The 24,604-nt window shown below is 41.6% G+C and overlaps 1 protein-coding gene across 5 annotated transcripts in view; it reads right to left on the bottom strand.

The window, feature by feature from the left end:
• LPIN1 (lipin 1) overlaps positions 1–24,604 on the bottom strand; it is a 127,349-nt gene that overhangs the window by 34,028 nt on the left and 68,717 nt on the right. For all 5 annotated transcript variants that reach the window (XM_077153226.1, XM_077153227.1, XM_077153228.1 and 2 more), the window contains 5 exons: positions 22,638–22,953; positions 21,467–21,560; positions 20,616–20,806; positions 19,819–19,912; positions 19,060–19,129 (listed from right to left, as the gene is read on the bottom strand). In XM_077153226.1, coding sequence (XP_077009341.1) covers positions 19,060–19,129; positions 19,819–19,912; positions 20,616–20,806; positions 21,467–21,560; positions 22,638–22,953 — 765 coding nt within the window. The remainder of the gene's footprint in view (positions 1–19,059; positions 19,130–19,818; positions 19,913–20,615; positions 20,807–21,466; positions 21,561–22,637; positions 22,954–24,604) is intronic.

Below are 24,604 nucleotides of genomic sequence, written 5' to 3'. Positions count from 1 at the left end.
AATATTATATCTGACAAATACAAGCCAAAGGATAAAGTAGGTGAAGTGAGGACAGTTTATACAGTAATAACATTGAATGTGAAAGGATTAAACTTCTCAATAAATAGACACAGACTGGCAGAATGGATAAAAAATATGATCCATCTATGTGCTGTTTAGAAGAGATTTATTTTAGACTCAAAGATACAATAGGGTTGAAATGGCTGGAAAAAAGAGATTCCATGCAAGCAATAACCAAAAAAAAAAAAAAAAAAAGTTGGAGCAGCTACACTAATGTCAAATAAAGTAACTTTAAATGCAAAGAAGTTATATGGGACAAGGAAGGGCACTATATATTAATTCAAGAGGCTATTCACCAAGAAGAATTAACAATCTAACGTGTTTATGCACCTAATCAAGGTGCTCCAAAGTACATGAAGCAAACACTGGCAAAACTGAAGGAAGCAACAGATATTTCTACGATAATAGTGGAAGACTTCAACACACCACTCTCTTCAATAGATAAAATGCTAAACAGAGGATCAATAAGGAAACAGAGAACTTAGATAATATGATTAATGAACTAGACCTAACAGACATACATTGATCATTGTACTCCAAAACTCCAGGATATACATTTTTCTCAAGTGCTCATGGAACATTCTCCAGGATAGATCATATGCCACGGCATAAAACAGGTCTCAAAAATTTTAAAAAGACTGGAATTATTCAAAGCACTTTCTCTATCATAATGGAATGAAGCTGGAAATCAATAAATGCTGAAGAATTAGAATTTTCACAAATACAAATGGAGGTTAAACAACACACTCTTAAACAATCAGTGGGTCAAAGAAGAAATTGCAAGAGAAATCAGTAAATACTGGAAACAAACAAAAATGAGAACACAACATATTTAAACTTATGGGATGCAGCGAAGGTGGTGCTGAGAAGGAAATTCATAGCACTAAACACCTTCATGAAAAAGCAAGAAAGAGCTAAAGCCAAAGACTTAACTGATCAACTGAAGAAACTAGAGAAAGAGCAGCAGACTAACCCTACAGAAGGTAGAAGAAAAGAAATAACAAAGATTAAAGAAAATATAAATGAACTGGAGAACAAAAAGAAAGACAGAGAATCAATAAAACCAAAAGTTGGTTCTTTGAGAAGATCAATAAGATCGAAAAACCCTTAGCTACACTGACAAAGTCAAAATAAGATTAGATGCAAATAAATAAAATCTGAAACAAAGGAAAGGCATTACCATGGGCCCCACAGAAATTTTTAAAAATCATAAGATACTATGAACAATTGTACACCAATAAACTATACAACTTGAAATGCACAATTTCTTAGAAACATATGAACAACCTACACTGACCCGAGAAGAAACAGAGGACCTCAGCAAACCAATCACAAGTAAAGAGATTCCATCAGTCATCAAAAACCTCCCTACAAAGAACTGCCAAGGGTCAGATGGCTTCACAAGGGAATTTTACCACGGATTACAGAGAGAACTAAAACGAATACTGCTCAAACTCTTCCACAAAACTGAGGAAAAAGGAACACTGCCTAACTCATTCTATGACGCTAACATCAGCCTAATACCAAAAACTGATGATACCACAAAAAAGGAAAACGACAGACCAATCCCCCTAATGAATACAAATGAAAAAGTTCTCAACAAAATACTTGCAAATCAAATACAATGGCACATTAAAAAACTGTACACCACAACCAAGTGGGGTTTATACCAAGAATGCAAAGGTAGTTCAACACAAGAAAATCAATCAATATAATAAAACACATTAACAAATCAAAAGGGAAAAATCACATGATCATTTTGACGAGCACTGAAAAGGCATTCAACAAAATTCTGTATCCTTTTCTGATAAAAACACTTCAAAAAGTAGGAATCGAAAGAATCTTCCTCAATAGTATAAAGGACATACATGAAAACCCACAGCTAACATCATATTCAACAGTGAGAGACGGAAAGCTTTCCCTCCAAGATCTGGAACAAGACAAGGATGCCCAGTGTCACCACTATTATTCAACATTGTGCTAGAAGTTCCAGTTAGAGCAACCCGGCAAAAAAAAAAAAAAAAAAAAAGAAAGAAACAGAAGTCACCCAAATTGGAAAGAAAAAGCAAAACTTTCATTATTTGTAGATGACGTGATCTTATATTTGGAAAGTCCCAAGGAATCAACGACAAAGCTACATGAGCTAATAAACAAATTTGGCAAAGTGGTGGGATACATGATCAAAGCGCAAAAATCAATAATGTTTTTATACATTAGGAATGAAGTAACCGAGGAGGTAATTAAGAAAAAAATTCCATTCACAATAACAACTAAAAGGACCAAGTATCTAGGAATAAACTTAAACAAGGATGTAAAGGACCTGCACACAGAAAATACAAAACATTGCTAAAAAATCAAAGAAGACCTAAATAGGTGGGAAGACATTCTGTGTTCATGGATAGGAAGGCTACATGTCATTATGATATCATTCTACCAAACTGATATACAGAATCAATGAAATACCAATAAAAATTCTAGCAACCTACCTTGCAGAATTGGAAAATTTAGTTATCACATTTAAAAGGAAAGGGACCTCAAAGAGCCAAAATCATCCTGAAAAAGAATGAAGTGGGAGGACTTTTGCTACCTGACTTTAAAGGTATAAAACATTATATTATAAAGGCACAGTTGTCAAAACAGCAAGGTACTGAGCCAAAATCATCCTGAAAAAGAATGAAGTGGGAGGACTTATACTACCTGACTTTAAAGGTACAAAACATTACATTATAAAGGCACAGTTGTCAAAACAGCAAGGTATTGGCACAAAGAGAGACATATTGATCAATGGAATCAAATCGAGAGTTCAGAAATAGACCCTCAGATCTATGGCCAATTTTCTGACAAGGACCCAGCCCCACTGAACTGGGACAGGATAATCTATTCAGTAAATCGGGCTGGGAGAACTGGATATCCACATTCAAATGAATGTAAGAGAATCTCCACCTCAGACACTATACAAAAATGAACTCAACATGGACTAAAGACCTAAACATAAGAGCCACTACCATAAAACTCCTAAAAGAAAATATAATGAAATATCTTCAAGACCTAAGGATAGGAGGCAGCTTCTTAGACCTTACACTCAAAGTACAAGCAACAACAAAAACAAACAGACAAATGGAAAATCCTCAAAACTGAATACTTCTGTGCTTCAAAGAATGTTGACAAAAGGATGAAAAACAGTCTTTCTCCGCCGGCCCGCCGCGCAGCGCCCACGCCCCGCAGCAGCCGAGCCGCCCGCCCTCCTTCTCCCCTCTCTTTCTCCGCCGGACCGCCGCGCGGCGCCCACGCCCCGCAGCAGCCGAGCCGCCCGCCCTCCTTCTCCCCTCTCCTCCCCCTCCTGCTCCGGCTGCTCTCCAACCACCACGGTGCCCTCTTCCCCCGCCTTCACCGTGCTCCTCCGCCACCAGCCTCGACAGCCTTGCCGCCCTCACCTTTCCTCCTCCAGAACAGCTACTGGGGGAGTGGAGATAATACAGAGCAGCTCCCGGAGCCACGAGGGAGATCAAAGGGACAGCGTACCCCATCCTGGAACGGCTGACTATCTGGGAGAACCAGCTCCGGTGAGATCACCAAGGGGCACGGGCTTTCCTGGGTGGGACGGCAAGCGACCAGAGTCCCTCCCTTCCACCTTCCTGGGCCAGCTGGTAGAATTGGACAGGCGGTCCCCTTAGGCCGCGGCGGCTGGTGCCCCCACCACACGAGGCCCCCCGGAACAACTGAGATAGTTGGGTCGGAAATCCCCAGACTGCGGAGAACAGTGACCGGGGGATCCCTTCCAAACACGTGACTCCCCCGTCGGCTGGGAACAGTGCACTCTCCCGGGCTGGGACAGCTGGCGCCCTCCCGCCACGCTTGGTGCCCCGGGCCGACTGGCTAATTTGGCCGGACGCTCTCCTGTGCTGCGACGGCCGGCGACCCTCCCCGCGTTTGGAACCCCGGGCCGGCTGGCGTTCTTCCAAGACGCTTCGGTTGCCGAACCTCCCCTACGGCGAGAGTTTTCCAGAGTTGAGGGACCCACAGCAACTTTCGCTGGTGGAACCCACAGACAGGCGTGTGCCACGAGCGCCACCTACTGGGCAGGATAGGAAGAACAGAACCCAGAGATTGCACAGAAAAATCTTTCAACCTGTGGGGTCGAACACCTGGGGAAATCTGACTAAATGCCCAGACGCCAGCAGAAGATAACGGATCACGCTCAGAAAATTGAACATATGGCCCAGTCAAACGAAGAAACCAATAGTTCAAATGAGATACAGGAGCTGAAACAACTAATGTTGAATATACGAACAGAAATGGAAAACCTCTTCAAAAACGAAATCGATAAATTGAGGGAGGACATGAAGAAGACATGGGCTGAACATAAAGAAGAAATAGAAAAACTGAAAAAACAAATCACAGAACTTATGGAAGTGAAAGATAAAGTAGAAAAGATGGAAAAAACAATGGATACCTACAATGACAGATTAAAAGAAACAGAAGATAGAATTAGTGATTTGGAGGATGAAACATCTGAATTCCAAAAAGAAACAGAAACTATCCGGAAAAGAATGGAAAAATTTGAACAAGGTATCAGGGAACTCAAGGACAATGTGAACCGTACAAATATACGTGTAGTGGGTATCCCAGAAGGAGAAGAGAAAGGAAAAGGAGGAGAAAAACTAATGGAAGAAATTATCACTGAAAATTTCCCAACTCTTATGAAAGACCTAAAATTACAGATCCAAGAAGTGCAGCGCACCCCAAAGAGATTAGACACAAATAGGCGTTCCCCAAGACACTTACTAGTTAGAATGTCAGAGGTCAAAGAGAAAGAGAGGATCTTGAAGGCAGCGAGAGAAAAACAATCCGTCACATACAAGGGAAACCCAATAAGACTATGTGTAGATTTCTCAGCAGAAACCATGGAAGCTAGAAGACAGTGGGATGATATATTTAAGTTACTAAAAGAGAAAAACTGCCAGTCAAGACTCCTATATCCAGCAAAATTGTCCTTCAAAAATGAGGGAGAAATTAAAACATTCTCAGACAAAAAGTCACTAAGAGAATTTGTGACCAAGAGACCAGCTCTGCAAGAAATACTAAAGGAAGCACTAGAGTCAGATACAAAAAGACAGAAGAGAGAGACATGGAGAAAAGTGTAGAAAGAAGGAAAGTCAGATATGATATATATAATACAAAAGGCAAAATGGTAGAGGAAAATATTATCCAAACAGTAATAACTCTAAATGTCAATGGACTGAATTCCCCAATTAAAAGACATAGACTGGCAGAATGGATTAAAAAACAGGATCCTTCTATATGCTGTCTACAGGAAACACATCTTAGACCCAAAGATAACTATAGGTTGAAAGTGAAAGGTTGGGAAAAGATAGTTCATGCAAACAACAACCAGAAAAGAGCAGGAGTGGCTATACTAATATCCAACAAATTAGACTTCAAATGTAAAAGAGTTAAAAGAGACAAAGAAGGACACTATATACTATTAAAAGGAACAATTAAGCAAGAAGACATAACAATCATAAATATTTACGCACCGAACCAGAATGCCCCAAAATACGTGAGGAATACACTGCAAACACTGAAGAGGGAAATAGACACATATACCATAATAGTTGGAGACTTCAATTCACCACTCTCATCAATGGACAGAACATCTACACAGAGGATCAATAAAGAAATAGAGAACCTGAATATTACTATAAATGAACTTGACTTAACAGACATTTATAGGACATTACATCCCACAACAGAAGGATACACCTTTTTTTCAAGTGCTCATGGATCATTCTCAAAGATAGACCATATGCTGGGTCACAAAGCAAGTCTTAACAAATTTAAAAATATTGAAATCATACACAACACTTTCTCGGATCATAAAGGAATGAAGTCGGAAATCAATAATAGGCGGAGGGCCAGAAAATTCATAAATACATGGAGGCTCAACAACACACTCTTAAACAACAAGTGGGTCAAAGAAGAAATTGCAAGAGAAATTAGTAAATACCTAGAGGCAAATGAAAATGAAGACACAACATATCAAAACTTATGGGACGCAGCAAAGGCAGTGCTAAGAGGGAAATTTATTGCCCTAAATGCCTTTATCAGAAAAGAAGAAAAGGCAAAAATGCAGGAATTAACTGTCCACTTGGAAGAACTGGAGAAAGAACAGCAAACTAATCCCAAAGCAAGCAAAAGGAAAGAAATAACAAAGATTAGAGCACAAATAAATGAAATTGAAAACATGAAAACAATAGAGAAAATCAATAAGACCAGAAGTTGGTTCTATGAGAAAATCAAAAAGATTGATGGGCCCTTAGCAAGATTGACAAAAAGAAGAAGAGAGAGGATGCAAATAAATAAGATTAGAAATGAAAGAGGAGACATAACTACTGACCTCACAGAAATAAAGGAGGTAATAACAGGATACTATGAACAACTTTACGCTAATAAATACAACAATTTAGAAGAAATGGACAGGTTCCTGGAAAGACATGAACAACCAACTTTGACTCAAGAAGAAATAGACGACCTCAACAAACCAATCACAAGTAAAGAGATTGAATTAGTTATTCAAAAGCTCCCTAAAAAGAAAAGTCCAGGACCAGACGGCTTCACATGTGAATTCTATCAAACATTCCAGAAAGAATTAGTACCTACTTTCCTCAAACTCTTCAACATAATCGAAGTGGAGGGAAAACTACCTAATTCATTCTATGAAGCCAACATCACCCTTATACCAAAACCAGGCAAAGATATTACAAAAAAAGAAAACTACAGACCAATCTCTCTAATGAATACAGATGCAAAAATCCTCAATAAAATTTTAGCAAATCGTATCCAACAACACATTAAAAGAATTATACATCATGACCAAGTAGGATTCATCCCAGGTATGCAAGGATGGTTCAACATAAGAAAATCAATTAATGTAATACACCATATCAACAAATCAAAGCAGAAAAATCACATGATCATCTCAATTGATGCAGAGAAGGCATTTGACAAGATTCAACATCCTTTCCTGCTGAAAACACTTCAAAAGATAGGAATACAAGGGAACTTCCTTAAAATGATAGAGGGAATATATGAAAAACCCACAGCTAATATCATCCTCAATGGGGAAAAATTGAAAACTTTCCCCCTAAGATCAGGAACAAGACAAGGATGTCCACTATCACCACTATTATTCAACATTGTGTTGGAAGTTCTAGCCAGAGCAATTAGGCAAGAAAAAGAAATACAAGGCATCAAAATTGGAAAGGAAGAAGTAAAACTATCACTGTTTGCAGACGATATGATACTATATGTAGAAAACCCAGAAAAATCCACAACAAAATTACTAGAGCTAATAAATGAGTACAGCAAAGTAGCAGGCTACAAGATCAACATTTAAAAATCTGTAGCTTTTCTATACACTAGTAATGAACAAGCTGAGGCGGAAATCAAGAAACGAATCCCATTTACAATCGCAACTAAAAGAATAAAATACCTAGGAATAAATTTAACAAAAGAGACAAAAAACCTATATAAAGAAAACTACAAAAAACTGTTAAAAGAAATCACAGAAGACCTAAATAGATGGAAGGGCATACCGTGTTCATGGATTGGAAGACTAAATATAGTTAAGATGTCAATCCTACCTAAATTGATTTACAGATTCAATGCAATACCAATCAAAATCCCAACAACTTATTTTTCAGAAATAGAAAAACCAATAAGCAAATTTATCTGGAAGGGCAGGGTACCCCGAATTGCTAAAAACATCTTGAGGAAAAAAAAACGAAGCTGGAGGTCTCACGCTGCCTGACTTTAAGGCATATTACGAAGCCACAGTGGTCAAAACAGCAAGGTATTGGCATAAAGATAGATATATCGACCAATGGAATCGAATAGAGTGCTCAGATATAGACCCTCTCATCTATGGACATTTGATCTTTGATAAGGCAGTCAAGCCAACTCACCTGGGACAGAACAGTCTCTTCAATAAATGGTGCCTAGAGAACTGGATATCCATATGCAAAAGAATGAAAGAAGACCCATCTCTCACACCCTATACAAAAGTTAACTCAAAATGGATCAAAGATCTAAACATTAGGTCTAAGACCATAAAACAGTTAGAGGAAAATGTAGGGAGATATCTTATGGATCTTACAACTGGAGGTGGTTTTATGGACCTTAAACCTAAAGCAAGAACACTGAAGAAGGAAATAAATAAATGGGAGCTCCTCAAAATTAAACACTTTTGTGCATCAGAGAACTTCATCAAGAAAGTAGAAAGACAGCCTATACAATGGGAGACAATATTTGGAAACGACATATCAGATAAAGGTCTAGTATCCAGAATTTATAAAGAGATTATTCAACTCAACAACAAAAAGACAGCCAACCCAATTACAAAATGGGAAAAAGACTTAAACAGACACCTACCAGAAGAAGAAATACGGATGGCCAAGAGGCACATGAAGAGATGCTCAATGTCCCTGGCCATTAGAGAAATGCAAATCAAAACCACAATGAGATATCATCTCACACCCACCAGAATGGCCATTATCAACAAAACAGAAAATGACAAGTGCTGGAGAGGATGCGGAGAAAGAGGCACACTTATCCACTGTTGGTGGGAATGTCAAAGGGTGCAACCACTGTGGAAGGCAGTTTGGCGATTCCTCAAAAAGCTGAATATAGAATTGCCATACGACCCAGCAATACCATTGCTAGGTATCTACTCAAAGGACTTAAGGGCAAAGACACAAACGGACATTTGCACACCAATGTTTATAGCAGCGTTATTTACAATTGCAAAGAGATGGAAACAGCCAAAATCTCCATCAACAGAAGAGTGGCTAAACAAACTGTGGTATATACATACGATGGAATATTATGCAGCTTTAAGACAAGATAAACTTATGAACCATGTAATAACATGGATGGACCTAGAGAATATTATGCTGAGTGAATCCAGCCAAAAACTAAAGGACAAATACTGTATGGTCCCACTGATGTGAACTGACATTTGAGAATAAACTTGAAATATGTCATTGGTAACAGAGTTCAGCAGGAGTTAGAAACAGGGTAAGACAATGGGTAATTGAAGCTGAAGGGATACAGACTGTGCAACAGGACTAGATACAAAAACTCAAAAATGGACAGCACAATAATACCTAATTGTAAAGTAATCATGTTAAAATACTGAATGAAGCTGCATCTGAGCTATAGGGTTTTTTTTGTTTTTGTTTGCTTGTTGGTTTGTTTGTTGTTGTTGTTTTTTACTATTACTACTACTTTTATTTCTTTTCTTTATATTAACATTTTATATCTTTTTCTGTTGTGTTGCTAGTTCCTCTAAACCGATGCAAATGTACTAAGAAACAATGATCATGCATCTATGTGATGATGTTAAGAATTACTGAGTGCATATGTAGAATGGTATGATTTCTAAATGTTGTGTTAATTTCTTTTTTTTTTCTTTCCGTTAATAAAAAAATAAAAAAAAAAAGGATGAAAAACAAGTCAACTCAATAGGAGAGACTATTTGTATATTCTCTGTACATATATCTGATAAGAGTTTGATATTCAGTCTATATTTTTAAAAATCCTACAACTCAACAGTAAAAGAACAAACAACCCAATTAAAAAGTGGGCTAAAGATATGAATACACATTTCTACAAGGAAGAAACACAAATGCTAAAAGGCACATGAAAAATGATCATCTTCATTAGCTATTAGGGAAATGCAAATCAAAAGCACAATGAGACATTACCTCATACCTATAAGAATGGCCACTATTAAACAAGCAAGAAACTACAAATGTTGGAAAGGATGTGGAAAAACTGGAATACTTATGCTGGCAGAAGACAATGTGGCATTTCCTCAGAAAAATACGTAGTAAGTTTCCCTATGACCTGGCAATTCTGCTACTTGGTATATACCCAGAAGATCTGAAAGCAGGGACACGTTCAGACATTTGCACACTGATGTTCACAGTGGCATAACTCACAATGGCCAAAAGATGGAAATAATCCAAGTGTCCATCAACAGAGGAATAGAAAAACACAATGTGGAATACTCATACAATGAAATATTATGCAGCAGTAACACAAAATGAGGTGCTGAAGCATACGAGACCATGGATGAATCTGGAGGACATAAGGCTGAGAGAACTAAGTCAAACACAAAAGGATAGATGTATTACATGATCTCACTAATATGAACTAACTAGAATATGTAAACTCATGGTCAGAAAATGTAGGATATAGGTTACCAAGAAACAGATTAAAACTAGAGAATGGGGAGTGGTTGCCTATTACGTACAGAATTTTTAACGAGATTGAACTTAAATGTTTGGAAATGGATAGAAGCGAGGAGAACTCATCATTGGGACTGTAAGTCATAGTACTGAACTGCAGGTGGATTTGGTGGAAAGGGGTTGTTTATAGTCATGTATGTGACCAGAAGAAAAGCTTGAGGCTTGGATATGGGATTGTATGACACAGAGAGTCCTGAGGTGGACACTGTTTAAGATTAACACCACTAAATATAAATAAGTTCTTTCATGAACTAGTGCAAGTGTATATAACACTTGTACAGTTAATAACAGGGTGTTAGATGGGGAAAAAAGTACCTATTGTAAGCTTCAGTCTAGATAACAGTAATATATTAATATCCTTTCATCAACAGTAACAAGTGTATCACACCAATACCAGAGATCAATAATAAGGGGTATAGGCTAATTTTTTTTATGTCTATCTGTTATTTTGGGGGGGACGGAGCAATGAAAATGGTTCAAAATTGAATGTGATGATTGTACAACTAAGTGACCCTGTGAGACAATGGTTGTGTCCTTTGGATGGATTTTATGATGGGTGAATATACCTCAACAAAAATTGCAGTTAAAAAAAAAAAACAACCTCCCGACAAAGAAAAGCCCCGAACAGATGCCTCCTCTGGTGAATTTTCCATCTAAAGAATTAATACCAATCCTACTAAAACTCTTATAAAACTGAAGAAAAGGGAACCCAACCCAACACATTCTGTGAGGCCAACCAACATCACCCTCATACCAAAGCTAGTAAAGATACCACAAGAGAAGATCACAGGCCAATATCCCTTATGATAAATAATATACAATGCTAGATTTAAAAAATTTTAAGAATAAAATTAAAGCAAGGATGGGAATAAAAAGTTTCAGGGTCAGATTGAAAATTTTTAGGGTAACCATTCAAGGGCTCTCTCAGGTGACTTCTGAGTAAAGAACTGAGGAAAGGAGGGAGAAAGCTATACAGATATTCCACAGAAGAGCATTCCAGGAAGAAGGAACAGCAAGTGCAAAGGCCCCAAGACAGGCGCATGCCTCTGGTATTCTAGGGACATCAAGAAGGTGGGTTTAGCTGAACGCAAGAGAGAGCAGGAGAAGATGACGGTACAGAGATGATCAGGCAGGCCATGTCAGGCCATATGTCACAGTAAGGACTTAGGCTTTTACTCTGAGTCAAATGAGAAGCCACTGGAGAAGGTTTGTTCGTTTGTTTGTTTTCAGACACACAGAGCTAATGAACAGCAGAATTCAGATTTGGACCCCAACTAGCTACGGGCAAATGCCCCTATGTGGTCACCTGGCTATATGTCTCTTCCTGACCGTGTGCTCCCTTCTCAAAGACTCATGGCCTGGACTTTCTTTGCATCCTGTGCTGAAATGTGAGCCTTGAGACCATGAATGACTGAATTCTCTTTTTGTTTTGTTTTTACAAACAATAAAGCATTCTGAGAGGAGGAAGGACATGCTCTGATAAGTTTCAATAGTTTCACAGTGGTTACTAGGTTAACAATGGGCTGGGGGGAGGAGGGACACTGGGAAGAGACCTACTACAAGTACCCGGTGAGAGATGGTGATGACTTGAACAAGAATGGCAGGAGAGGGCGGGCCACGGTGGCTCAGCAGGCAAGAATGCTTGCCTGCCATGCCAGAGGACCCGGGTTCGATTCCCGGTGCCTGCCCATGTAAAAAAGAAAAAAAGAATGGCAGGAGAAGGGTTGAGAGAAGTGGTCAGATTCCACATATATCAGGACCAGAATTGGGCACAATTCTTCAACAGCTCATTAGACACTTGAACAAAGACACTGAGGAGGCCACTGAACATCTGTGTCTGCAATTCAGGAAAGAGATCTGAGGTGGAAACATAAACCTGGAGATCACAAGACCATAGAGCACTGGATATGCCAACCTTTAGCTCTCTAGAAGTTAGGAAACAGCAAAGCACATAAAGAAGGTGTCTATAGAGGAGGCAAGAAAGTAGGGGCTTCACCTTGAAGCCAAGTGAATAAAGTGTTCCAAAGAGAAAAGAGTGATCAATGGGGTCAAAGGCTACTGACAGGTCAATTAGGATGAGACTGTTGGATTCATCAATGTGCAGGTCACTGGTAACTGTGCTAGAAAGTGGTTTGGGTAAGCAGGACAGCAAAATGCTGACTGGGGTGGATTCATGATGGAATAGAAGGAATAAAAGGACCTGAGGTGGGTGGGGGAGAGAGGAGGTGTTCGGATCAATGGGTTGTGAAGCACTGTGGGTGTCAGAAGGTTGCAAAGCTAAGGTAGAAAGCTGTGAGGTGTAGAAGAGAATGGAATGTCTGAAGCTGAGATGGCTGAGGGGTGCCAGTTACCAACGTGACTGCTGAAATTTCTCAGCAGCAAATCCAGACAATTCTTTCAGGGAGTCTTGGTGTGAAGGAAAGAAAACACTTAGGAGAACAGTGATACTGGAAGACAGCTTTATGGGGAGAGAGAACTAGTTGTATTTATATGCCAAAGGGAGTGATCTGGTAGAGAAGGAAGTATCGATGATGCAGAAGGGAAGAGAGAATTGCTGGGGCAAGGTCTCTGGGCAGGTAAGAAGGATGGATTTTAGTGTCCAAGAAGGGGTATGGCCTTGGCTTTAAGACAGCTCACCTTTAACAGGAGACAAGACAGCACACACAGATACAGAAGGAGGTAGATGCAGTGGTGGATCTCAGTGAAGCAGGAAGCAAGGCCACCTCCTGTACGTAAGGAAATGCAGGAGTCACCTGCAGGTCTGGGGAGAGAGAAGACTAGAATAGCCATCTCGGACACCTGGGGAGCAGATGGACTCTGCCAACTGGACAGCATGGGGCCCACTGGCACAGTTCAGCAGGTGTGGTGTGTTCTGGTCAAGGCACGTTCAGCTGCACAGAACAAGGCATGGAAGAGAAGGGAAGTTAGATTTAGCCAAGATTATCATTTAACCAAGAAGTATGACAACGTGAGAGGGCGAAAGGCATGTAAGGGCAAAACAAGGGTAAGAATTACAGTGACTGACTTGGAATTGAAGCTGAGTGAAGAGAGATAAAAGGACCTGAGGTGGGTGGGAGAGAGAGGAGGTGTTCGGATCAACGGGTTGTGAAGCACTGCGGGTGTCAGAAGGTTGCAGAGCTAAGGCAGAAAGCTGTGAGGTATAGAAGAGAATGGAATGTCTGAAGCTGAGATGGCTGAGGGGTGCCAGTTACCAACGCGACTGCTGAAATTTCTCAGACACCAGTGAGAGGGACTTATCACTCACAACCCCTCTAAGCCCCTAAAGAATGAAAAGGCACTAAAGAAAAAGAACCTGAATCCAGCAAGAAAGAGTAAGAAGCAATAAACAATGAAGAGCAAGAAATTGCTAAAAAAAAAAAAATCAGGGGTAAATCTAATTCTCTAATAATTGTGACTAATTTTGTGAGTGTTAGAAACAAGGTAGAAAGACACTGGATAATAATCACAGGTAAAATGGAAAGGGCAATCAGTAAACAGAGTTCAAGCCTTACATTATTTCTAAGAACAGCAGACGGGGCATGTCCTCCCTTGGGCACACCTGCGCTAACCTCTCTAACGTGTACTCTTTTTAAAAAACTTATCTTTTTAATAAACTTTACTACTTATGCACACTGGCCCTGTCATCTCTAAATTCTTTCAGTTTCGAGATTATGGATCCTGGATTGGGGCTCATCTGGCACCGCTGCCAGCAGGGCACCGGCTATGCTGGTGAGCCCGCCAGCAGCGATTTCAAAAGAACCCAGGACAGCAGCGTCTTCCACAAAAGACCTGGTCCTTGAGAACTGCACTTCAGCACTAGGCAGTGCGTCTATCTTACCAGCCTCTGAGTCTGGCCCAGGGCTGCCAGGGTGAGAAATTCCGCTCACCAGCCCTCTAGGTCCAGCTCAGAAGTTAAGGGGTGAATCCAACAGCCCATCTCCTAATGTCTAAGGTTTTTCTTTCCCACGGGGAGGGCCTTGGGGTGAGTCGGTGTCTCAAGGGTACTTTCAACTGAGGGACAAGTCATCAGACCCCAGTGAGTGAGTAACTCTCTATCTCTCTCTCCTTTCAGAATAATGGGTGCTGTGTCCCGCATCCCAACTGACAGCCCCCCCAGGCTTCACCCTGAAAAACTGGAATAATCTGCTGACCACCAAATTGAGAAAAAAAGTTGATGTCTTATTTGTAACACTGCTTGGCCTCTATACAAATTGGGAGGTGGAGAAGAACGGCTGGAAAATGGCACTCTTGGGTTTAACCCATTCTTTCATTTCATCTTTTTTGTAAAGGAGAAGGGAAATGGTCTGAAATTTCCTATGTCCAGGTCTATGACCATAAGGAGAGCTTATAAATTGTGTTACCTTAAGGGGAATTAAGAGATGAACCCTTTCTGTCTCAGGAAGAGAAGTAGGCAAATATTTTTAAATGACCCATTGTTAGCTAAACCCCCAAAGTTTGAAACCTGAGTGGATATGGAAGATTTAGAAAGTTCATGAAGAGAGAAAATGTGGTCAAGGTTAAGGAACATTTAATGAGTCTAAAACAGACCAATGCAAAACTAAAACTCAGTTTGCTGTTTAAGTGACAATTTTCTCAAATCATTATTCCATCTTTAGTACAAGGTTTTCCTCAAGTAGTGATATAAACAGCAAAAAGTCTATTGTTTGGCAAAATAACTTATGCCTGTGTTAACATTAGCATACCCTTAAATAAAATATATATATATTGTTTCAAACCTGAATACTTTTAATATTTTGCTTTCTTCAGGTCAAACCCTAAAAAAAAAAACATCTTTTATTCCAAACAGTTCCAAAAATGTATTTTTTCAGATTATAAAATTAAGTACTAAAAACAGCTAATTTCATTTAATATAAGTTGCAGAAAAAATGTTCAGTGGTATAATTAAAATTTCCTTGTCGATTGCATTGTCTCATTCTAATGCTTCTCTAAAAGTGTTTGCAGTAAAGCACAAATCAGAAATTCATCTTCAACAAAAAAATACTTTTAAAAAGCAAGGTAAGTATGTAAACTAGTTCTCCCTGTTAATGCAACCATAGTTATGTTAAAAAAAAGATAAACCTATGTTTTAACTAAAATATTGGCAAATATATTCCAGCTTTAAGTAACTCTAGCCTCCCATGGAATATTACAGTTAATCACCCATGTTCCCCAAAGAAGCAGCTACCTAATCTTAATACTTTCTATAATTATCCCCTCTCTGTTCTGTATGTTATCTCTATTGTCAGAGTACATCTTAACAAGACCCGTCCATCTGTGACAGGTATCTGAAACAGTTCAATATGGATAATTAATTAGGGTGGCATCTGGGCACCAGAATAGATTCAACAGCACCCCCAGCATATATGATGGTTGTCCACCTAGAAGGGTGACCAGGACATCATTATATGACAAAATAAATTAACAGAAGGGCAAAGCAGCTCTAAGCTAGCCAAAGCGTACCTGCCATTTTATTCTCATTTCTCAACATTGCAAGCTGTAAATCTGTAACTTCCCGTTCCCACACTCAGGGTTTGTGTGTAAGAGGTGGTAGAAAGATTTTAAGAGTGATGGGATGGGACAGATTATAACATAACGTTTTTGCATTTTCTGATATCTCCTTAGCCCTTCCAACACTGTCAACAATTATGCACATTCTTACATATTCTCTCAACTCAGTGAAAACACCAAAAATTTATCCCTCAACCTCCATTTAAGATTAAAGGGATTGAACTCTTTTGGGGGGGACTGAAGCAGGATAAAATAGGGCAACTCTAAGTCCTGGTTTCCTATTCAGCTCTGAAAGAGTTAACAGACAACCCCAAGTCCCTTGTTTCTGATCTAGCTCCAAAGGAACTAATACATAGCTTCAAACTTCCTAGGACAAAAACTTCCCTAAAGCTCCCAAACCTCCCCAAATCACTGCAACCTCTCCAAACCATAAAAGCTTGTAAACTCCTGGGTCCAAAGCAAACCCTTAGTAATAGGAAGCATAGGGTTGTAAAGATTGTTAACCATTTGCCCAAAAATAAATTTTAGGTATGTGACAACAAACCATGAATTCTCTAGTTATCTCCTCCTAGAACAAAGAAGACACCTCGTATTCAAAGGTTGCTATGGAAACCTGCCACTGGTAAAACTTCCCTACAAAACAAGCTGGCCCACTCCACTCACTGCATGTCCCCAGCTTGGGCATACTCACGTTAACCACTCTAACATGTACTCTCTCTTTTTAATAAACTTCTCTTTTAATAATTAAAAAAAAGAACAGTAAACTGATTATTATAAATTTACATGTAGTAGAAAATTTAAGGATAATCTCTAAAATATGTAAGTCTCAACAAATTAGAGGAGTAACTTGGCCAAATCACACTTGAACAGTTCAATAGAAAACAGAAAAGGAAGGAAAATAAAGCTAAAGGGGAAGGAGGATGGGCCAGTCTGAAAGTATTATGCATGCCAGAAATGCCAGGTTTTAATCCTGATTCACTCTTGTGGGAAGAGCCATTTCTTTTAATCCTTATTCAATACCTTAGGCTGGAAACTTTTAATTAGGTTACCTATAAACTTTTAATTAGATGTGACACACCCAATTGTGTGACCTTTTGATTAACGGAGATATGATTCCACTGATTCAGGTGGGTCTTGATTAATTTCCTGGAATCCCTTAAAAGAGGAAACATTTTAGAGAAACCTCAGAAACAACAGAAATGACAGAGCTGACAGAAACTTCAGAGCAGAGCTGACACAGATGCCGACACTTGGAGAACAGAGACATGGATGTTTAGAGATGTTTGGAACCCAGCAGACGTCATCAGGACATGTTAAACAAGCCAGAATCTGGAGAGAGCCAAGCAAAGCCAAGAGATGAAAACCATCCCCAGAGAAGCAAAGTGAGAAACCCCCACAGGAAGAGAGGCTGAAAGCAACAGAGCCCAGGAGCAAGGGACCAAGCAGATGCCAGCCACAGGACTTCCCAACTGGCAGAACTGTTCCAGACCCATCAGTCTTTCTTGAATTAAGGTATCTTTCTTTGGATGCCTTAGTTTGGACATTTTCATAGGCTTAGAACTAAACTTGCAACTTATTAAATTTCCTTTTTTAAAAGTCATTCCATTTCCAGTATATTGCATTCTGGCAGCACTGAAGAAACTAACACAGAGGTCATAGCTTAAAAAGCACCAAAACAGATAGCAATAAATCCAAATTTAACAGTATTTACAATAAATATAAAGGAATTAAACAGTCCAGTTAAAAGACAGATATCTTAGAATTTTTTTAAAAAGCTTTTTTAAAAGATACAATGTTAAAATACAATACAGAAGGATTGAGAGTGAAAGGATGAAAAAAGGCACTATAGTGAAATAACATCCAAAAGAAATCTGGATGTTAAATTAACAACAAAATAGACTCTACAGCAAAAAGCATCATTAGAGATAATGAGATCACACATCATGATAAAAGGAAGATTTCAGTAGAGCACTACAGCAATTTTGAATGTACAAAGACCAAACAAAAAAAAAGCTTGAAAATATAAAAGAATGGCACAGCAATAGGGAGAAAAAACTAGAGGCACTCAGAAAATGGCATAACTAAAAGAAAATCTTTTACAAAGAAAATTACAGAACATAGCCATATAGCATAATGGAAGACCCAAATAAAGAGTGAAAATAAAATGTTAATGAGTGTTGTGTGAATATAATAAATATGGTATTTCCCACATATTAGACTACAAACACAATGAAATTCTAATAATAACCTCATAATCTGATTATAAAATTCATATGAAGAGAAGAAAGCTAAGAAGAGCCAAGCAAGATTCTTAGAGAGAACAGGTAGGAGAACTGGCTCTGGAAGATATCAACATTTATACTAAAACGAGATACTACCATCTGGAAGGTCAAAACAGGACAAGGAAAGTGACCTGGTGAAGATGCCAGAGCTCTAGATAAACTACCTCCAAGGAAGAAAGAATATCAATTTGATGTGAACCAAACATACTTCAATTATTTTTAAAAGATCAGCTTTAATTAACAACATTTCTGTCTTTCCTTTTAATCACTAACTTTTGATTAGGATTTGGAATTGATTAGGAATTGGATGATTAGGAAAACCATGACCCTTTTTTTGACCTGAGCGAGAGACAGCCTTTCACCCAGTTCAGGTTAGAGCTCGCTAATGCCAAGCAGGGCGCCGACAGGCAAAGTCCCCTTCTCTGGTGCCAAAGCCCAGTGCTGAGCAAACTAACAAGCTGCATCCAGAGAGCTGTCCAGGGAATGGGGAGCGTCCTCCTTGCCCCTCTTCCCATGCTCCCCATAGGCCCTGCACTCAACCACAGGGTCCCAGCCCCTGGGCCTGCCTGCTGCCTGGCTGCCCTGCACTCGGCCCCCCAACTGGAACACCACTCAGCTGACCAGGCCCCCATCTGTGCCACCAGTGTGGTAGGTGCCAGGCATCACGGAGGGGATGGATCTGGTCCTGCACCGCCAGTTCCCAGATAACGAGGAGAGGGAAGACTCAAGGTGCTAGAGGTCAAGACAGATAGACAGGAATCTCAAATACATGCCCAAGAACTTCAAAAAAGCACAGTGCACCTCATTTGATGGTCTGACATAAAAGTTAAATTCCAGCTGCCTACACTAAAGTATTCCTTGTTTTTGGTGTCCCTTTTCTTTCTCAACTCAGAGCTCACCTTTGGCAAAGGTTTCTGGAAAGCCTGCATGGCCAGGAGCAGTGGTGCAGCCGTTGTCCAATTATAGTATCTAATGGGAAGCAAAGAGGTAGATGTCAGAAGACCAGGGCTGAGTCTCAGACTCTTCACACTGTCAGGACAGGCAGTCAGCAAACACCATGGGACTCTAGCCAGACCCTCCAGAACCCAGTCCTGCCCCACATGCCCAGGCATCCCACGCCCCAGCCGTCACAGGGCCTCCTGCATTAACCCCACTGGGCCCAGTTGGGGGACAACAGCCATAAACCAGCTCTGCTGGATTCATGTGCTGGGATGCCGTGGCCAGCCCCAGCTCCACTGTGCACCAACGTGCCAGTGGCATTCCCAGCCACATTTCACGGAAAAGGCATCTAGGTGCTCTAAGGCAACCCAGCTTCATCTCACAGAGAAAAGCTAGATCATATTCAGCCAAAAAAAAGCTAGATCATATTCAGCCAAAACACCCGAATCCCGCCTTGACCTTAAATGATGGTGTTTTAAAGGGGTGGAGCATGCAATCTGCTCGGCTGGGCTCTGCACCAGGCATCTCCAAGTTACAACACAAAGTTACAAATTCAGTGAAAAAAATCTCGAAATCTACAAGATGCAGCCCACCTGCTCCAGGGGAACCCAGGGAGTAATCACTTTTTCCAAAGACTTTATCTTATGTATTTCTAAGGCATAAGGTCTGGGTCTGAAACAGAGTCATGCTCCTGCCCAGAGCCTCCGGGAGGCACTTACTTATTCCCAACCTTCACCACGAGGTTGGGGTCATCAATGATAGCCGGGTTCTCCACAAACTGCTGATACGACACGGCTTGCTCCAAAAACGCTTCTGCCAAAGCAACCATACAGGTAAGCAGACAGCAAGCAAAGAGGCGCAGCTCACTCATGCATCCACAAGATCTTCCGAGAGCAGTGCATTCCAACCGTGAAGAAATTCTACAAAGCACACCTGTATAGGCGCACTGGTTTCTTTGGGGCAGTGTCTGAGGAAACTGGGGCACAGACAGTCATGCAGGAGTAAGTGTGTGGAAAATAGCATATAGGTATGTTCCTGCAAAAGCATATTTTCTGAAGACAAACTGCCTTGGTTTACGGCTCGTTTATTGGCTTGGCCTCAGCCACCCCACTGTGCCATGAGGGTGATAACCCTCCACCCACAAAGCACTGCGATTTAAAGTCCTGACTCTCTTCCTAGGCTGCGGGTGCCCTGCCTCCCTAGACAGCAGGGGACACAGAGCCATGTTCATGAACTCTGCCCAACAGCCAACAACTGGGGGCTCACAAACTCCCGAAGCCATCGTGATAACACAGCTGAGGCCAGCTAAGGGCAGACGTGCTTGGGTCTTAAAGCAACACAGAGCCGTGTGTGCTCATGATCCGCAGCCATGCAGGGAGCTACTCTGGAATGAACTAACCATGGAAGCCGGAACAGATGTGCATCTGCCCCCAGCTTTCCGGACGTGCTGACCGGCTGGGGTCAGAGGGCACACATGGCCAGAAAACATGCGGCGGCCCCAGCACTGTGGCCATACCTTTGGTGATTTCCCGGTGGTCACTGAGGCCCCCACAGAGGGAAATGGCAATGGATGGCAGGTCCCTGAGGCCATCCGAGGGGCTCTCCACGCCACTGTCCACGCCAGAGCTGCCCAAGGACTGCGGGGACTGGTTGGCTGACCGGGCTCCGTTGTCACTCATATTTTTTGCAAGCCCTGAAGGATCCCCGCTGGGAGGAAAAACAGAGAGAGTTCTGAGGATTTTCGCTTTTTTGGTTCTTACACAGACATCAAAATGCTCTCTATTGACCCCTGAGAAAAATAAATGACTTCACCAAAGGACCAACTTTTCCTTTTGCACCTCGACAAAAAAGTGTAAGATAAATTCACCTTAGGACACAAAAGAGTTATTTTTAGCCTATTTCATCTCCTTGTTCCCTTCTCAAACCCATGCAAAGTAAACTGAAGAGAAAGTAGTGTCCAAAGGGTGTCACTTTCCTCTAAGGAGATGGCCCTTCCTGCAAATCACAGAACTTAAAATGGCACACTAAGGGCCACGGCAGAACCCCTCCTGGTAAGGGAAACGGGCTGCGTGGCTGCCCACCTTTTGGCCACTCTATGGTTCGTGGCCCACTGACTACTGCAGCCCTAAGCTTTGTCATGGGTGAGCCGAGCGCCTGCACACCTGGCAAAAGGTGGAAGCTCCCCATGCACACATACCTGCCTAGGCACGCAAGAGCCAATTCTTCTCACTGGTGTATCTCAGGTAAAATGGGAGCACCTCCCCCACCCCCAGCTCATCTTCTAATACACCGTAAGGACACGCGGACTCCCACAGTCTAAGATTCACTTTATAGCACGTGATATGCGGAATAAAAAGAAAGCAGTACTTTTTGGGAAAATACAGGGCAGCCATTTCAGGATCCATAGCCGTGAGGTCATCCAAGTAAACCCCATCAGCACCCAGGTGTCTGCTTCGTTTGTCTGCAATGAGAGAAAAAGGGCCCAGAAGTCAGAAAACCATTCTTCCAGAAACAGCCTATGCACTTCTGTTCATCTCTGGGAATAGCATTTAAGCACAGGGTGCAGGTTTCTCAAACCTGCTCAGGAGAGCCAAACCTGCCCAAGAGCCACAACAGTCCGACGTCGACAGCACAGCACGCCCGCAGGCACGTGGGCCGTCGCTGTTAGCCGCCAGCTGGGTGAGCCTCAGTCTCACCTGGACGGGCCTGAAGTCCAGAAGGTACCCAACACAGCGAAGCCATCAGCATCATCACCACCCCCATGGGCCATTTCACGATGAAGGCTTTCATTCAGCACTTCCCCAGCAATGTTCCAAAAGAGAACGGCTCCCTCAGTTGGGCCACTGCCAGTCCCTGAGCACCAGGGTTTCAGATTTCCTCCTTACTCCTGGTGGAGAATTCTGTAATCGGCTCACACAGCTCTAGAAAACTCCAAAAAGCTGCACAGCTGGCAAAGACTGGTTTTCACATCGTCACTAAAGACATCCGACCAGCTATTGGTTTAACTAGCAGTTACGGCACTCCACTTGCCCCCACTTCTCCACCTTACTATTACCAGTAATAGAAGCAGATTAATGCTCATTTGACAGGATGACTAATGGTGTGAAGAATTTGAAGCGGGATCACAGGTCAAAGAGAGAGCAACTCGGGGCAAGGAAAGCGGGGAGAAGGACTAGCTCAACACTCAACATTCTAAACTTCATTCTTTCTAGCGTCCCACAGTGCCATGAAGAGGACTTCTGACCAAGGGCCCTGAGCAAGTGACTCCCTCTGGGCCTCTGCTTCCCTGATTTGTAAATTGAGGAGGTGCTGCCTGGCCGTCTGATTCTCCATGACTGAAACTCAGTTAACACATCCAGCAAAAGCACACAGACTGAACGTGGCAGATGTCGTGGTTCAGCCTCTACTTTGGCTCATTATGAACATCTGGAAGGAGGAGTCATGATTTGTAGATATGGTGCAAGCCTCCTAGTGCTGCCCCCATCTGTGAAAAGAAGAATTTGCATGGAAAAGGACTGGGAAGGGCCGGCATTTGTACCTTTTTTCCTAGAAGGAGACTCCGTCTTGCTCGCTGCCTGGGCTACACTGGCAGACAGGAGCCTGGGGTCCTCATTCGTAGGTAAAGGTAGAGCTGCTGCTGCCACGGCCGTGGCATCTTCTTCATCCACAAACTGCATTTCTACCGGAGGCCTGCCTGGGTCCAGGAAGGGCTGCTCGGGGGGACTGCTAGCCAATGTGGGGGATGGGTCGCTACACGTATCTGAAGATTCACCCTGTATGGCTTGAAAGTGCACTTTCTCAGAGATTTTTCTGCTGCTCAATGGACTGGACTCTTTCATCTTGTGTAGAGGTGGCTACACAGATGAGAGTAGGACAGAGAGAGAGAGAAAAAACAGAGCAAAAGGCAAACAGAAAAAGCTGAGTTAACCAAAGGAAAATAGATAATCGCCAGCAACTTGTGATCCTTTCCATCCACTGCCCTTTGAGGAGACACTGGGCTTCAAGTCCCCTGGCGATTTCCATACCCACCCGCCATCTGGAAACCCAGAATACTAGTCCCAGCGCAAGTGAACTTTTCGTATAAAACACCCACTGCTGGAGAGAAGCAAGTGAGATTAGTAATCTCCCAAAGTGGAAGCATCCCAAATGTCCATCAGTAGATTCACGCGATGGGGTGTTGTGCTGTACAATTCAAACGCATGGAGAAATCCTGCAAAGCTGATCTCTGCTGCCAGAAGTGGCAATCGCGTTTTTTTCCTGGGAGGGAATGTGGGGGTGGGGGGCAGTTTGAGCAGTAACTGGAAGGAGCGTACACTTTCGAGCTGCTGGGGACACCCTGTTTCTTAATCTGGGTGCACGGGTATGTTCTCAACGTGAAAATTTATTGGCCGTACACTTATGAATTGTATATTTATCTGTATGTCTGTTACATTTTAATGAAGTTCACCTTCAAAATATGAGTGAATAAGCAAATGAGTGGGAAAATTACACTATTTATTCTACCCCTCATAGAAAATTTCCAACTACAAAAAAGATTTATTCAAATGCAACTTATGGGCCAGAAAGTGGGGAGAGTATATTCACATCTCTACCTGATTTCACAGCTTCTATCACCTGAAAATAATGCGACAGCAGATCTGGGGTCAGAGCTCTTTTGCTAGAAACAGTGATGGCTTAGCACTTTCACCCCGTCTCTCCAGCAACTTTTGACATGAATTTGTAAAGCGCTGGCTGGGTCAGCATGATTACTTATGGGCACCGAAGTCAGCATTTTCTGAGAAAGCTAAATATAATCTAGAAATGGAATGTATCCGCAACTTTGGACTCAACAGACTTATACTCTAAAGAGCTGCCTTTCTTAGTTCTCAACAGGAATGCTCTCCAATTTCATTCATACATTCATTATTCACTCATTCGTTCATTCAAACTATGAGTACTTACTCGGGGAACAAGAGCTTGCAGCATCTCCCCAGGACCTTGCAGTATTTTAAAAAGAAGCTTGGAATATAATATAGTCCAAGATGCTTTTACTACAGTAAAATAGTGTGCTGCTTTGAAAGGAAGTATGTCCCCTAGAAAAGCCATGTTTTAATCAAAATCCCATTTCATAAAGGTAGAATAATCCCTATTCAATACTGTATGTTTGAAACTGTAATCAGATCATCTCCCTGGATGATGTGATTTAGTCAAGAGTGGTTGTTAAACTGGATTAGGGGATGACATGTCTCCACCCATTTGGATGGGTCTTGATTGGCTTATTGGAGCCTATAAAAGAGGAAACATTATGGAGAATGGGAGATTCAGAGAGAACAGAGAAGAATGACATAGTCACAAGAGCAGACAGCCCACAAGCCAGTGACCTTTGGAAATGAAGAAGGAAAACGCCTCCTGGGGAGCTTCATGAAACAGGAAGCTAGGAGAGAAAGTAGCAGATGATGCCTTGCTCGCCATGTCCCCTTCCAGCTGAGAGAGAAACTGTGACTGTGTTCACCGTGTGCCTTTCCA

The sequence above is a fragment of the Tamandua tetradactyla genome, chromosome 3, assembly GCF_023851605.1.
Source record: "Tamandua tetradactyla isolate mTamTet1 chromosome 3, mTamTet1.pri, whole genome shotgun sequence".
NCBI classification, from domain to species: domain Eukaryota; kingdom Metazoa; phylum Chordata; class Mammalia; order Pilosa; family Myrmecophagidae; genus Tamandua; species Tamandua tetradactyla.
Note: the sequence above shows the minus strand (reverse complement) of the source record. Positions and strands in the feature narration are given on the sequence as shown.